We start from the raw sequence: 16931 nt of genomic DNA, 5'->3' as shown, positions 1-16931 counted from the left end.
GGAGAATGCAAACATCTAAAGCCCCAAAATGTGAAGTTTTCCCTTGTTTTCCACCCCGTTTCCCTGGAACGCGATCAAGGTAACAAAAACCAACGTGCAAAATCACAGAGCTCGCTCGCTAATTATCTTGACTACAGGATCACCTATTTATTTCATTAACCAGCTAATGCTGAAAGGCCTTCCATTCATCTCCAAGGCCCGCTCTTGCTTTGCACACTACACTAATACAATCTTTCAAGGAACATGGGAAACAACTGTTGGAAGCCAGAATGAGTCCTTGATTGTCTTAGGGAGAGGTGTGCTTCACTCTTTCACAGATTTTGAAGGGTCACTACATTATGTCTGCTTGCATGTTAATACACAGTTACTATAGTTTAGGTACCATGACGACAGAATGGCAATTGTCATTTCCAATTTCCTTTTCAACCGTTAAACACGATTTCTTCCATCTCACATGGCAGCCTTATAAGGCGGCTTCCTCTTTCCTTTCTGAAAGGGTACAGAAAATCGTTATCCTGCAGCGAAAAGGTGAGGGTCTGACCCGCTCGTCTCCGGAACAGTGACGTGTGGAGAAGTTCCCAGTCCCTGTAAAACATTCTCCCCACGGAGGTTACCAACAGAGGAAGAGCAAAATAATCAAACAATTCAAATAAATGTAAATGTAATCCGAATGCACTGGGTGAGTGATTTCTAGGTTACGAGAAAAAAATTATCTCAGCACTTAAGCCAAGCCAAACTACCACCCCTGTCCAATTACAAAGTCAGTAACATAATGGTAGGGGAGTGACATGGATTTCATAGTTCAGAATGGGCCTTCATGAGGGGAAACAGTTCTGTAATAGCGGTGAGAACAAGGGTGACAATAAGATGGGATCAAACGTCTTTAACACAGATGATGGCAGAACACAAAGAGCCCACCAAGGTCAAAGAGTAAGGAAGACGTTCATCAGAGCCAATGGAAAACTAAATAAATCAACGACCAAATAAAATGGATCTGCTTGAGAGCACACTAAAAATCATTACTGCAAAAAGCACTGCAAATCTGAAAAGAAAAGTCAAATCGATATCCATTTCTTTCCACATATCTCATTAATTTAAGCCTTTTGAAGACGCAGTCCGGAGGGCGTTTTTCACAAGGTTTGATTAGAGCATATTCATGTCTTTCATGTAAAGAACCATTCTTTCCATTCTGGGCGCTGCTGCAGTTATGGAGAAAGGAACAGCCTGTATCCCTACGGTTTCCTCTCTGATCACAGCCACACACCTTTATTCTCCCTGCAGCTGCTGCCTCCAGCTCATCCTGATCTAAAACCGAGCCTACGACTACCCAGCTTTGTGCTGCACGGATAGCAGGCATCACTGCAGCCTGTACTGCCGGGTTTTGTTAACTCCCCCTGGAAACGCGAGAAACCTTCGGTCCAAACCAGCAGACGCAAACCAGGGTCCGGGACAAGCAACCCAACCCGAGTGTAGTACAGTATACCATCTCATGAATAACATGGGTATAAATAAAACCGGTGTGGACCCTGTGACAGATAAGAGTCCTCTTCAGGAACGGCTGACCCATGTGGATGCTTGAGGACACAAGTGGAAGGACAGAACAGGAGACACTTCTCTTTAGAACGTAGTGGAAAATTAAGCTGAATTCAGCGTTGACATATTTCAAGACCTTAAACAAATTGATTTAACATCTCCTTATAAGCCAGTCATCTTAAGGCTTAAGGAAACTCCTGTATTCCTGGGTTTCTGACTAAAACCATCATCTGGTGAATCGTTTTAGAATTTGCCCGTTCAGTAAGTGAAGTACAGCAGCCACCCGAACATCAAATTAAATGATCAAAAGACATTCACTGGTTTTCCGGCAACAAAAGTAATTTGTGAAAAAGGAGCTAGCAGTTTTATTTAAGCTCTTGTCTCTCTTTTTGGTTACACGGTTTCACACCATATTTCAACCTGTATCTTTATACTGTACTCCGTTTTTAAAAATGAAATTTGATCTTTGACATAGTCTTGAAAACTTTGGTAAAATCCTAATATCTTAACTAAAATCTATTGGGGCTTAGGCTGATGCATAACAACGTACTGTGCATCAGGTCTTTCACATTTCCACACTTAGTCATTATGAGAAAATTAAACAGCAGGCAAATCCCAGCAGAGGCAACCCACATATCACTATGGATTTATTTCAGAATCTTTAAAAACAACTCAAGACCATAGATTCTTAGGCTTCCTTCCTGAAAGGAGCATTGGCACCTGAAATAAAGAATAACACATTTGGCCTTTTTCCCTCATCACCCAGTGGAATTTCAGCATTCATGTTCACTTCATCAAACAGCCCAGGGCTACCAAGTGGACTAATGAGACTGTCACTGCGTCTCATTGTTGGGTTTCTAAAAAGATCAGACATCTCACTTCTCTAAAGGGATAAAAAACAGCCTCCTTAAGGCTACATGTGTTCCATTCCAAATAATTTGTAACAAACACCATGGAAACTTTTTCCACTCGGCTGTTACCATGCATTACTCCTCCATCTGTCCATTGCGGCATTCAACTGCATATTAAAACTAAGATCATGAGGCTACTTTTTTAATTGGTCATTCATCCATCTCTACATTTATCCACAGATCCTTCAATCCATATTTGCAATGATAACAGTACATTGTGTTTTTAATTAACGAATTACGTCAAATTCTGAATTAATCACTGTATACTATATGACTTTCAGCAGAACTCTTTATACAATTCAGGTTGTTTTATGTTAATTTCCTTGGATAAGGCAGTCAAATAAGTAACATCAAATCAAATGATTCCTATATATAGGAATCTCACCACTTAACTTCACATGCTCCATTTCCTTCTGGTCTTCCAAAGAACCAAAAAGGTGTGGTAAACCATTTCTTCATGCCTTTAGCTTAAGTGATACTGCTAATTACTGTTACTTCATCTGGCGTTCTTCCACCTCAGGTGAAATGCATGGGCTCTCTCTGAGGTTTAACACGGCCACCACACGAAATATAATCTCTTCCACTCTTAATATAATTAATTCAAATACTGTTAAAGAAATCGTATGTACAGTACAAGTGCAAGTCATTAATTTATTCAGGTAGAATCTAAAACCCTCTGCCCTCTCTCCTACCAGACACTGGACCTGTAACTTTCTGATTTGAGAGCAGAACCAGACTTTGATAATATGCAAGCCCTAGCCGTGTACCTAGAGGAGCTGAAATATTCAGTATTTTTTGAAAATTTTACAAACGTTTGGCAGCCTTTAACTGTTCCATAGTTAATAAGCCTATAACTGAAAACAACAAATGACATGCTGAGGCTCCTTACACAAGCATATGGAGTACGAGGCAGACAACACAGAGAATAAAACAGACTTGCAGATGGGGAATCTGCTCTCCAAGGCTGGTAAAAGGAGAAACCCGTCATCTCTGATCATCTTGATCAGGGGGCTCAAGAGAAACAAACAACCGTGATACACACGCCGGAAATTAAAGGTTCCTCGGAATTATCAGACACCTGTCATCATTCTTATCGTTCCTTGTCCCCAGCAAACCATGATTAATGCAAAGCGTACAGGTTACTTAAGAAGGTGACTCATCAGTCAGCTCAGTGAAAGGCCCGTGCTGGAGGACCCCTCGCAGCAACAGCTCAACCTCCACACTGTTTTGTTAATACAATTGCCTTCATAAAAAAAAAAAAACATACACCTTCACCAGCCATCAGTCTGTCACGGTGATTTTGCCTGATCACCTTCCCCCGTCTTCAGATTGCTGGTTTGAGCCCAAGAAATCCCACTAATGTAACAGCTAAAAGGCTCATCAAGCGTAAAACTGCACTGACCTCTTCCTAGCCCTCACTCTAATTTCATACAGAAGTACTCGACTTCCAAAAATGCCAGACATTTCACTCAGTATACTGCAGGGTACAGCCACGAACCTGCCTAAGGCTGTCCATCTTACAGCAGTTCTTTTGCAGATGCTCACTTAATTCTTGTTAAATAATGCAAAGATGCTTGCAGTGTCTAATTCAATGTGTTAGAAATTTCTCTTTATTTCATATGTTTGCTTTGCTAATACTATAATCTATCATTAATCACCATAATCTGCCTCTAGGTCAAATCTAGATTGTAAGGGCTATTAGTTTTGACCTAAATCTACAACACTTCTTGAATATTATGAAACTAATAGAAGGGTAAAGTTTTCTTGAGACCAATGTTTAGGACTGCCTTTATAGGGACACATCCTTACATCATAGGCACTGCTAATCATATTACAAACACTTCCTAAGCAAGTAATAAATTATAAATGTGCATGAATGAGCAGATATGGATTTCATTTTTAAAGTGCAAGAAAAAAAAGTGTTCATATCAGCTGCACAGTTACAGTAGCTCCTTAGCTCCCAGCTGTCTGAGGGTGCAAAGATGAGCAGGGGTTCATGTGGTCAGTGTGCTCTGTTGGAGTGACATGGGCAATCCATTCGAGAGACGTTTATTCATTTTCTGTAATGGCTGTGAACAAAAGCCTCACTGCATAATTCATTGTATTTTAATATCCTGTTTAATCCTCCCTCTAAAACAAATTCTGAATTAAAAAAAGAACAGACATATTGTTAATTTATCGTTAAGCTTATTAAGGATGGTCCATCAAATCCCAGGTCTATTTTTTTCACAAAAGAAGAGGGAAAGAACTGCAAACAAAAGTCAAAGATCGGAACACTTTCCTCAAAAAACTCAGGGGACCACTCAAGTAACCCCTCGTGGGGGAAATTTGGACAGACGAAAAATTTCATCTCAACGAAACATATTGTGCTATCACTACTAAATAAACCTGCAGAAGAAATAAAGATGAGCAGTTTCCTAACCTCTTCTACAAAAAAAAAACATGGAGAATGTTTATTTAATATTTTATTTCTGTAGAACAGCTTCATCAGAACTAAGCACATAAAAGCACTTCACAATTCTGGACTAATGAAATTAACATTGAAGCCGAGTCACTTATAATATATCCAATGAAGCTTCTTCTATTCACAGAGGCAACCCTGTGTGTTGTTTAACCTTCAAGATCATTTTGCCTTAAATGCAAATAAGTCCACAGAAGGAAACATAAAAGCACAGGATTAAAAATGGTCGCTTAGGCAAATTTAGCCTGATAATCTGATTCAAACAATGTGCTAAGAACACAGACCTCCAGGGCCTGATAAAAATCTTCTTCATGTTCAAAAGTATGCAAGATGTTAAAGAAAGGAACACAAGGCAACGTCATAATTTATTGGGCTCTGGTGGCTTTAATATTATTATCTGCCTTTTATGAGGCCATGTGCTGCCGTTTCTAAAACGCCCGTCCTGCCGGTGATCTCAGAGATGATGAATCTGTTTTGTTTTTCAGGCCCACAATTGGAACAGCATGGACTCACAGATGCTCTGTAATCGTTTTAATTTGAGAAAGCAGCAAAGGCACATTGTTGCAGAGAGCTCCCCCCCCCCAATACCGGCTGCAAAAAAAAAAAAAGATCAAAAAGGTGAATAGAAATGAGAACATCCAGCTCTAAAGAGATTTAAAAAAATGCAATTAAAAAAATGCAGGTTACCATGCAAATTTCAAGCCCCGTGAAGAATAGAAATTCTTCTTCACTGAACTAAACCTTCTTTCCAAACTGCATGCAGCTCTCACACGCTGGTAAAGCACTGCGGAATTCCCCCAACACTAGGAGTGACCACTACAGATATGGTGCAGAGCAGCCAACGACTTCTAAATTATTTAAAATAAAGTGGCAAATCACAGACAAGTGACAATGAAAACAAGCTTCCGCCATGGACAAGGTAAATGCGCAGTGAATGATCCCAAGACTGTGCTCCCTGCTTCGTCAGGCATCGGTCACCTTGCTTGCGTTAGAGCACACGGACACTTTCAAGCGCGTGCTGCGGCTAATTCGGCATCACGTAAGCCAGCCGGACTGGCATAGTTTGAAACATACCGACAGGGAGAGCCTTTAGCACGTGCGCACCTCAGAAACTTGCTCCCAAATATGGGAAAAAGTTGATATCATCCCACTGGCACTCAGAAGAAATCCATTTGATTTTGCAATTTGTGGTCAAGGAACTTTTTATCCCAAGCCTATGAATGTCTCAAATGCCCTTTCTGATCGAAAAATCGATCCCCGCTTTCATGTCTCGCCCAATTACCGCAAGCTCTGGTACTGTTGGATTGCAGTGTAACACAAGAAGCTCCCAAATAGCTACAGGTATTATATAGGTGCCCATTGAGAGATATATCCTGTTAAGCTCAAGTGCCATGTAAAGAGCTCTGGCAGAACACTCTTATCTGCCTTATTCCTTTGGGAGTCAGAGTACCTAGAAAGCACAATGTAGAGTCCTAATTTAGGGCTAAAGGAGCAGTTTCCCTTTCATTGGCAAGTGCATGAAAAGCAGACTAGCTGACAGCCTAGGGACCAAATCCTGTGAATGTTCCTCGATTCTTTACAGATTGTTTTGAAATGCGATCCATATCTAATGCGTAGAAATTGCACTTAATTGCTTAAGTTGGCAATATATCGTCCTATCCATCCACACCTTCTCACCTAGTCAGCAGACGTTCAAAATTCCAAAATAAACTTAAACCCGATATCAAGCTTGACAATATAAATCCTTTGATTTTGTTGCAAACAAGGTTTGCCAGAACCAGAAAATCAGGCAGATTAAAGGCAAGAGAGAGATTGGAGTAATATTAATACCCACAGGATAACTGCAAAAAAAAACCCAGAATTGACAGAAATACTGAGTTGAAAGCTATCTACAACATGATTAAAAAATTGTTCTACATGCTGTATACTGATAACTTGTAATAAGATAAGAGTTACTGAATAAGAGAGGATGTTAAATGAAGAATAAGACCCAACTAATGGCCTTGCTCAAAATGAATTCAGTATTTAGTTAATAATTCACTCACTTAAATATGTAATGCACAGAAAGTCAAGTTCAGGAGTGCAAGTTAAATATTGCTCTGTCCTTGACAATTCCCTTAGCAGCAAAACATAGTTTCCCATTATAATACAACCGGCACAGATCTTGCCATTATGAAAAACCTAAGCAAAACGGCACCCTGTTACTGCATACGAGAAAAGTCCAACTTTCCAGCTTCATCTTGTCCAATTAAACAATGAGATCAATTATGTGAAGAAGGGCACAGGAGGAACAAAACAGAAACCAGAAATCTGCTGGTCTTCAAGGGCTAGTTGAGCACCCTGTAGTATGTGTTCAATAGAGTTACTTCAATAGAGTACAGCTATGTAGAGCTTTAGATATTTCACAGGGAGACACAGCAATCCGAACCCAGTCTTTAACCCCAGCTCAACCCTGCAGACAGCTCCAGTGCATAGCACTGGCTTTGGAGTCTCCACATTCCTTCTGAAGGTTTACCAAGCAACTTGCTTCCACATGTGTTAACTTTTGCCAGGTTGTCAATCGTGGAGAGGCAAGCTATACTTTTAGCACAATACACCCACCCTGCACCTTCTTACAGGGGAGGGAAACACAGCCTTGCTTCATTCCAGCAGAGAAGACGGGTCGACCTCAGTTTACGAAAATACGGAATCTTGACCTCTGTTGCTTCAGTCTCACTGGAGGGTATCTTAATCAAAGCATGTTCACTTTCCTCCAGCATTTTTAAAATTCAATTTCAATCTTTGCAGTCCCCTTTTTAAAGGGAAAGGAATGTATTATCTCAGGATAAGTGCTTCATATTGAAACAAAATGATAGCATACCAGCCTTCAAGGAAAACAAATAGAAAATATTATGTGTATTTATATATATTAGTATTGATGAGCAATAAATGGATAATGACTATCTGAAACAGGGCTAACCGCATTCTCCAAAGGAAATCATATTTTACAAAATGACACCTTTTACATGAATCATTTATACAGCATAGCCAGGACACCATCAAGAACTACACTTTTTGTTTCTCTGCATATTCACACAGAATCTCTTCAGCGTATGGTTTAACTTTATTTCCAGAGATCTCCGACACTGAGAATGTCTTTTTTCTGCCTTTAGTCTGCAAAACAGGGACCTTTTATTGAAAGAAACGTCAATAAAGAATCCCAACCGAACTGACCAGTTTCTTAAACATGGCAACTGCTGTGAAAATTTTGAATTAACTTGCACCACATGGAAAAATCTATTTTTCCACTGGCTCAGGTTGACTTTCAGGCCCAGATGTCAGCATAAACCACAAAAATAAAGTATGGACTATTTCAGTAATAAACATGTCTCAGCAGGACAGTATTACACAATCATCTGAATAACACCTACAAAACTACACAAGTAGATTTTTTTTTAAATGGCTGGCTTGTCTATTTTAAATAAAGTTAACAAGGCTGATTTAACGGAGTATAAGATTTTGCTCATAATGTACTGTAGGTTACCTTCTACAGTGACTGACTACATACAGTTTAATGCATTACATACAGGACATCAAATGCCACAACCACCCCCAAACTGAATTAAAAACACCATAATGTCCTGAAAGGCAAGACATATTTAATGAGGAAAAAACGCAGTGAAGAAAAGCCTGTTTAAAAGGGCACAGCTTGATTAACATGAATCAATGACTTCTGAAACAGAAGGAAACTTAATCAGTAGTTGCTTGCATTTGTACAGCCCTTTTCATTCCAAAGGATCTCAAAGTGCTCTATATACAGTACAAGAGGATAGCCCATCCAAATGAACTGTAGAATCCACCTGGGTGACGCACACCAGATTGAGGGGAAAGATTTATGGAGGACAGATTAGATGAACCCAGTCCATAAATAAGCAAGTCACCAGAGACTACACCTCTGCTCTTACAGTGCCACGGGATTTTTAATGAACAGTCAGGACCCCGTTTGAGGTCTTGTTCTACATCACCACACGCTTGAGCCCTCAGCGTACCAAAAGAAAGAGCGCCACCTACTGGTCTGCTAGTACTAACCAACAGCATCAATCTCATTTTCCTTAGAGGGGAAAACTAGCTTTTTGTTAGGTTAAAAGTAACCAAAAAACGAATATGTGTTTATAGGGTAAGGGTAGGAGTAGGAGCTGGACTATGTTAGAATATGTATTTTGACATTACCTGCTCTACAAATAATATTGAATGTTATTGAATACTGAACTGATCATATAGTCATCGTCTATATTCAGGAATACTATATAGGTTCTGCTCAGTCCCAACTTAAACTGTATTTACTGTTAATAAATGCTCTCTAGAACCAAGCCCAAAGATTAGATTCTAGTACTGTATGTAGCTCTCAAAGCAAGTACACCTCTTTCTAAACATAAAGGCTTCCTCGCTTGCATGTCCAGCTTTAGGGTTTGTAAAATTGATTTGTTTGTTATTTTGGGAAAAGAAAACTGGCAGTCTAAAAAGCAAAAGGGGGGTGGGGGGCATTGATTTCTCTTTGTCTAAGGGCTCTTGCAGTGGAAAGGGCTTTTAGTGCCTTTGATGACACAAACGCTGAAAGCACAGAACAAACAGCCAGAGCCAGCACACTGCATCAGGGCTGGTGCCGTCTCCCTTGCATGTACAATGAAGAAGCGAGTCTGCAAATGCAGCCATGGTTTTCATTGCAGCCGAGCCCTGAATGAACTGCAGTAACTCAAAGAGTTGCTCTCGATCAGGAAAAGTTAACGTGCTTTTCATGTCTCTTCTCATGACCTCTGCACAGCTGCACCAACGGTAAAACAATCAGACCTAAAAAGATTTTCATATTTCACAGGTATTTTACATAAGGAAGAGAGTCATGACACCAAGCATCTTTTTAATTACTCCGATCCCGCCCCATCCTACAATGGTGAAGTATAAGAAAATACCACTTTTTTTACCTGAAGCTCTTCTTAAAGAAAAGTTGTGTGCGCATAATAGACACTTAGGCATAATTAACTAGAAGACAAGGTCTCACTTTGTTTTGCTGTTCATCTTCTAGGGAAACGATGCACGACGTCTTTTCCTAAAGGAAACATACATATAAATGTGCAAGCCACAGTTTAAGCAAAAGCCTGTCAAATTGATGCCCAACTCTGTGCTCCCCACATTTCACACTAAAGAACAGGCAGCAGTCAAAGCAGTGCAATTAGGCAAGAAACCTGTGAGCGCTGGTGCAGTTAGAAATAAGATTCTGTTCCATTTTTACCCACTGAGCACCGATACGCCATAATGTCATGGTCCTGAGCGTCTGAGCTCCACGTTACAGCAGCACAGTCCTTTGAGGAGTTTCAAATCCATACGCCAAGATCAATAACCTAATATCACTTCCTCTCGACATAAAACCTTTGAACGTTCAGAGCACCCTAGCTGAGGCACTGCTGGAGTGACAAGCAATCATACCTGGGTCTGTTCATTAAATGGAACAGGCATGGAGGCTGCTGATACATTTATAAGGAGCTTCAAAAACACCTTCTAGATCTCCATCAATAGGAGATATAAGTACTTTCATTTTTACAAACCAGAAACTCCAGACACCAAAGCTTTCTTTCTGAGCAAATTATTCCAAAAATGCTCAACTTGGTATGCATTGCTGAAACTGCACAATAAGTGTCTAGCATAAGAAATGTGACCAAATTATCAGATTATACCTGGCATTTGAGAGCATACAGTCACGTACCAGTGAAGCATCTGACCTTCTACAATTCTTCCTCAACAGCTGTAGAACATTGCTAGAACAGCTCTAGATTTATGCAGATCTCTCTGTAGAAAAGAGTTCTCTTTAAAAATTGACGCTGCTGCTGAAAGACAAGCATGTCTAGATCTAATCAAAGATCTTTTTCAGATTTCCCCAAGAAGCACATGTAAAGCTTAACAAATCTTCGTTATAGGTCTGAATTTTTCTGAAGCTTTGTAGCAAGTTTGATGCACATTGTGTAATGATCCTGCCAGAACAATGAGCATTTTCAAGCAATATCTGCTATCACAAGCTAAAATTGTGCAGGGAAATGACTGGGCCTGAAGCTCTTCCAAGTCTAGCTGTTTTTGTAGCACTCCAAGTGTTTTTGGCTTTAAGTAAAAGAAAGAATTCCAAATATTACCAAACTGGCCTTGAATTACGTAAATGTTGTCCTAAAACTCCTCAGATGGAGAGAGAACATTTTCACTGCATAATTTGATCCTTCTGAACAAAAAAAACCTAATATGTGAAAAGACTATAATTTACTATCCAGTAATTTAAACTACCAGGCTATACTGAAATGCAGCACAATAATCAGAATTACACAACTTGCTTGTGTGAAATGGTTGACCACTCTAAAATAATGTTATACTTGACTTTTATTTTGCCATTTTATAATGAAAATCCAGGATTGTAACAGAGAGGCAGGTTATTGGCTATAATTTTCATCCATTTAGGAGAAGCCAACTGGTTATTCCGACATTCTACTGTACTGTAGGAAAAATTACTCAAACATCTGTTACCAAGACTGTTTGACTTTAGTGAATGTAAGAAAGACTGAACAAATACAGGGCTATTTTGTAAACGCTTTGATATAATTCCCGTTTTAATTAAAACATTTCACTGAGACTGAAGAGAAGTGAACTGTTCAGTAAAGAATATCATCACAAAAGGTCTTGAAGCTTTTTGTGATGTCTTTCACTGTAGGCATACTTGCCGAGAGCTATTTAGACATAAAACAACTTAAACTGTTGCGATTAAATAGGGCTGTCTTACAAAATGTGTAAATTATTTGATCTGAAAACTGTTTACACAGTAAGTTCTACAGGCATAAAGAGGTAAGAAATTTGTCTAAACAACTATGTCTAAGTGTAGAAGATGGAGAACAGGGTATTGTTACATAGCTTATTTCAGAAAACATTTTAATTGATTTAACAACTTCAATTATAATCATCTCTCAATGCTGGGTCCTACAATGAGAATTTCCCTTCCGCAATACAATTCTGCTTGGAGACCTGCTGTGACAGAAATTGAAAGCTCTTGTCTTGTCCACAAACATACAAACCAGTGTCCAGTACTCAATGCTTTGAAATTACTGTAACATACCAGAAAATTCAATTAGGTTGTACCTCTCCGATTGATTTAGATGCATTTTGGAATATGGAACCCGTCTTAATTCAGGACTTGCAGAATCTGCTAAGATCAGATGCATATAGTTTTAGGTCACATCTATGCAATAAGGCAGCAGACAGAGAAGTGCATTTGTAACTGGAAGGCTGAGGTTCCCCTTTCGAGGGAAGGCACTGCTGCTGCTTCCCTTGTGCAAGAAGCTTCAGTAAAGTAGCCTGCTGTAGAAATGATCGTGGCTTTGGATAAAATCCAGCAGCCAAATTAATAAAAAAAAAAAATATATTAAGCATCCCTGTTATGCAAAACCCTGATTCACCACCCTCCCATTACATAACTCTCCTTTCCACAGCACACCTCTGCATCTGTTGGCAGTGCTTCTAGTCTACAGAGCAATCCCACACACCCCAGTGAAAACCCTGACACCTTTGATAGCATGGCATAAAAGAACACCAGCAACAAAGGAGAAGAGAAATAATCACTAGGGACAGAGTTCCTGTAAAGTCAGCAGAGGAAGTTCAAGGAGTGTGATCAGCATTAAAGTACAGTAATCAGCCGGGTTTCCAAAAGCAGCTTTTATCTGAGTGTCTCCAACTTCTAAAGAAGCTACTGTAGGCATCCTTAAACTTCAGATGAAGAAGGACTCCTGATTACTGGCTATAAACTCAGCTTCACTCTGCACTGACAGGTACACGAATGAACAAGACCTCACGGTAGAAGAGGAGAAACGGTCAAGGACAGAAAGGATTCGGATTTAAGTGCTGTTCTTTAAATGTGATCACATGCACACAAAAACTTGACCCCTCAACTCAAAGGCAGCAGTTGTGCTTCCAGGCCTGGGTCATACTCAGATACTTATTGCAATCATACTTCTCCAACGTCAAGGCCTGAAGACTGGGGGTGACAGAATGGCACACTGCTAAAGACAGAACACTAAAGTTAAAACTCCCCAAATATGCAAAATGTGCACATATGGCAAGATGTCTTCCAGCAGTTTGTCAGTGTGGCTGATGTCCGATTTGTCACTTAACAGCTGAGCTGTGAAACTCCCTGGACTCACAACCACAAACCCCCACAGTGTTTAATGACACCTCCTCAGTACTTCCAGTCTGAGTGTTTCAATTAACTTTAGTTGTGAAAACCGAAAGCAAGACAAGCATTAAACAATACACATACCACACGTAATGGTACTGTAGCAATCTGAACTTGAAGGCAACACACATGGTTCCTTAAAAGGCATCTGACCCCAAAGAAAAGCGGGTGAAGATGTGATCAATTTCGACTGGCACGAATGCACCACAGAGGGAGGAGAGGGTTCCGCCTAATGTTCAACAGTTCAGAGTCAACGTCTACTTGGTCAGAGAGCGCTTGAGCACCACCCAGCTAGCAAAGTACAGAATTAAACCGAGACCCGGTTTCAAGACCTTTAATCTTTCTTCTCTTTCCCCAGAGAGCTGTTTCAATAATAAGACCTACTTTCACTGTGCAGGGCTGGCTAAATTTAACCAGCAAAGGAATGACGGGAAACAGCTGACAGAGGCTTGTCAAAGGTAAGGAATCGGGTTTTCCCCAGGGGACTGTGACATTGCACCTGGACAGCCAATTAATTCCCCAACACAGGCTTTTCCTGGACTGAAATATATTTGGCATGCTCACGTTTCCTTCTACAGTGACACCAATAGATTCAGACAGAATTTCTCAGTATTTGCACAAGATTTTTCTGATTCACAAATATGCATTTCTGCAATGCGACTGCCTAATGGAAGCATTTTCTTATTGTGCCGTGCTGTCAAAATGTTCCTACCAGAGCCCTTCATGGACACTTTGAGAGTGTTGCCCAAAGATTAAAGAGATAACATTACGTTAAAATTGTTCCCTAGTCACTCCATACCTTAGCAATACCCTAGTTTTTTTATTTGTTTGATTTCCTAAAGCCCCTGTTGAATACATTTCAGTTTCACTTACCCATACTTATATACTGTATTAGTTATTCATCTGTTAATTACCAGTATAACACCAAAGTAGATACAGACAAGTATCTATTTTGTCTAACAATCTGGGCATGTGGACAACTAATCAGTGTTGCACACAAGGAGGTAAAGTGAGAAAACTAGAGAAATATAGATTTTAATTTTTAATAACACTAGGAAATGTGGAAAAATTAAATATTCTTAAGAGTACTGCATTTCTGATTCTTTATAACCCCTAGAGATTCAGTGTCAGACCTTCAGAAAAGGTCTGCTCATTTCTGTTCTAATTACTTTCAGTACAGGGAGCAATATTAACATCTAGACATGCTGGATTCATCACGTACAACTCTGTGGACAAGCTCATCTATGAACAGGCTTTAAGAACAACAGAGTATTAAAAGATAGGGGATTAGCTGAACTGCAAAAAAATGAATAGAGTTTTAAATTCAAAACTGCACAACATGTTTACAGACGTGCTTGCATGAGGATAACATTACTGTACAACCAGGATATTTGCCCCACAAGTTAACACATTTCACATGCAGTAGATGAATACTAGATCATAACTGTACTCCATGCCTATGTACAGTACTGACTGAAAGCCCTCACTCAAACTTTAAACAAGAACATCGGGTGCTGTTTTTGCGATGATATGCGTCTTACACACCTTAGAGAATACGAAAGTGTGTATTTTTTGCAAACCCAATTATCATTACCTAGCAGCGTCAATTACTATTATATCTTAATAATAAGCCGTTGGACAAATCAAGAGGAATCTTATCCATCTTCAAGAACAGAGTGCTGTCCAGTTCTACAACGCGTTTCTTGATAAATGCATTGGATTTGATCGGCAATTAAACTGATGAAAATGGAAAAATCGGCACGCAAGAACAAAGTCGAGCCCTATACTGGAAAAGTGCAGACTGACGATTGCAGCATGTGACCGAAAGAGAAGGATTAAACGCCGGTCGGTGGTTTTCAAGGTAATGTCACTGTACCTGTACGACACCTGCTTTCGTATCGCCAGATGTAGGAACTGGCTCTCTAACTGACTGTCCGGTTCCCCCACATCCTGGTTGTCTTTCGGTAGCTGGAGCTTCAACGCCCCGTTCCCGGAGCTCTTCGCCGTCCCATCGGACATCCCCACGGGCTCGCTTTCGGGCAAGAAGACGTCCTCTTCCTCGGCGAGGTCTTCTAAGGTCGGCGGCGCCATCATCACCGTCACGGAGTCCGACAGCTCTTGGACTGAGCCGGCAGCCGAACCGTCTCCGGAGCTATCCGCTGCCTCGGCCATTGAGAGCTGAAACTAGGGCAACCTACAGCTATACACCAAAGGGATCTTTAAAATGTGTGTGTGTGTGTATAAATAAAAAACACCCAATTCAATCTTTAACTTGCAGGTCTGTGCAGCATGCAATTATATACTCACAAAGTAGAAATTAATGTAATAGCACAGGCTTTTCCTTATTTAAACGAGAAACGCGTGTAAATCAGGTTTCGAAGCACACTTTCATCGCCTGATCGTCGAATAAGTGCACTAACCCTTCAGCTGCTACCCTGAAATTGCTTCAGTTCTCACGATCAACATGCGCCTGCTGCAGGACCGAACCGACAAGGGAACTTTCGCTTCTGGTTGCTCTCTCCAGGTGACTTCACCTTACAGCAGCGCCGCGCCGCGTTACTGCTTGAAAGACCGAGTAAACGCGAAATAAAACACTACCGCTTCGTGCGTGTCCGCGTCGAGGTGGGGAGGGGAAGAGATAAAGAGATGGTAAAAACGAGACTTTCTTGGGGTTTGGAAGCGCCGCTCGTTCTGCGCAGCTAGTCTTAGTTGCCGGTGGAAAGAGGATGGCAGTCGTGTAAAAAACCCTTATTTCAGAGGCGTTAAATAATCCAGCCGTCAGGCAGAACCTCCCCTGCCCGGTGCAGCCTCAGGTAAAGACCAGCACAGGTCTGAGCGGATGCTGGGGCGCAGCGAGCGATAAGTACAGTCTAGGAAGTGACCATTACGCTGATGAGGAGAGATGAAAAGCAAGGGAGGAGAAAACCTGGCTGCTACCCAAATTAACTCTTCCTACCACTGTGGGAGGGAGTGTCTTCGTAATGGGCCACACCTGGTTCTTTTTCCACCGCGCACTGAAAGTGCCGAAGTGCCTGTTCTGCCTAGCTGAGTGCTTTAACAACAGCCGTTTTCAGAAGGACAAAAAAAAAATTAAGTACACCCACGGATTTCTTCGCTTCGTGCACCGTGCATTACAGTAAGAAATAATGCACCGTGTCTGGCATTTGCCGACCGTAAGAAAAAAAAGAAGAGAAGACGATCCGGCCGATCAGGTCGAACACCTTGATTTCCTGTAAAGCAAACAGTAAAAAAAACTTGCAGTACAGTTCGTGTGTACCTGCTGGTGATTGAGGAAGTCTAATTTAGGATCAGTCAATCTACTGTGTAAAATATCAGTCAATCTGTGTAACCGTAGGAACGATGTGAATGTGAATAAGGAATGTGTCCGTTCTTTTCAAGTTCTTGTATACAAACGTGTTCTTAAGCAGCTCTGCAAGCCGAAAAAGAAGGAACAATAAAAAGTTATATAATATAATCCAGTGACGTAATTTTAACACATAGATCAACAGCCTTCTAATTCCACTTGTCTCCTCCACTCGATTTTTGTTAGGTATATTCTGTGAGCTGGTTTAATTCCCCCTGTCCACGTTTCAGGGGTCCTGACTACTTTTGGCAACAGAGAAGCAATCATAAGGTCGATCTGGAGACGACCATTTCAAACGCTGGGCTATGCTGTTTGACGTTAGACAGGATTAATTCCCCCTTACACAGGAAGAAAAAAAAGCATTCGATTAATTGCAAAGACACTGTCGCAACTAATTCAATACAGTCTGAAGTTTTCCGTGACAGA

At 40.6% G+C, this 16931-nt stretch overlaps 1 protein-coding gene across 2 annotated transcripts in view; it reads right to left on the bottom strand.

Moving 5' to 3' along the window:
- dgkza (diacylglycerol kinase, zeta a) overlaps positions 1-16077 on the bottom strand; it is a 174900-nt gene extending 158823 nt beyond the window's left edge. The window contains exon 1 of one of the 2 annotated variants that reach the window (XM_015338596.2): positions 15018-16077. In XM_015338596.2, coding sequence (XP_015194082.1) covers positions 15018-15313 — 296 coding nt within the window. In that variant the 5' untranslated portion in view covers positions 15314-16077. The remainder of the gene's footprint in view (positions 1-15017) is intronic. The other variant, XM_015338600.2, reaches the window with a different exon arrangement.
- Between the last annotated feature and the right edge of the window lie 854 nt (positions 16078-16931).

This window comes from Lepisosteus oculatus, chromosome 21 (assembly GCF_040954835.1).
Source record: "Lepisosteus oculatus isolate fLepOcu1 chromosome 21, fLepOcu1.hap2, whole genome shotgun sequence".
Classification (NCBI taxonomy): Eukaryota; Metazoa; Chordata; class Actinopteri; order Semionotiformes; family Lepisosteidae; genus Lepisosteus; species Lepisosteus oculatus.
The sequence above is the reverse complement of the archived record's forward strand: the minus strand, read 5'-3'. Positions and strand labels throughout refer to the sequence as shown.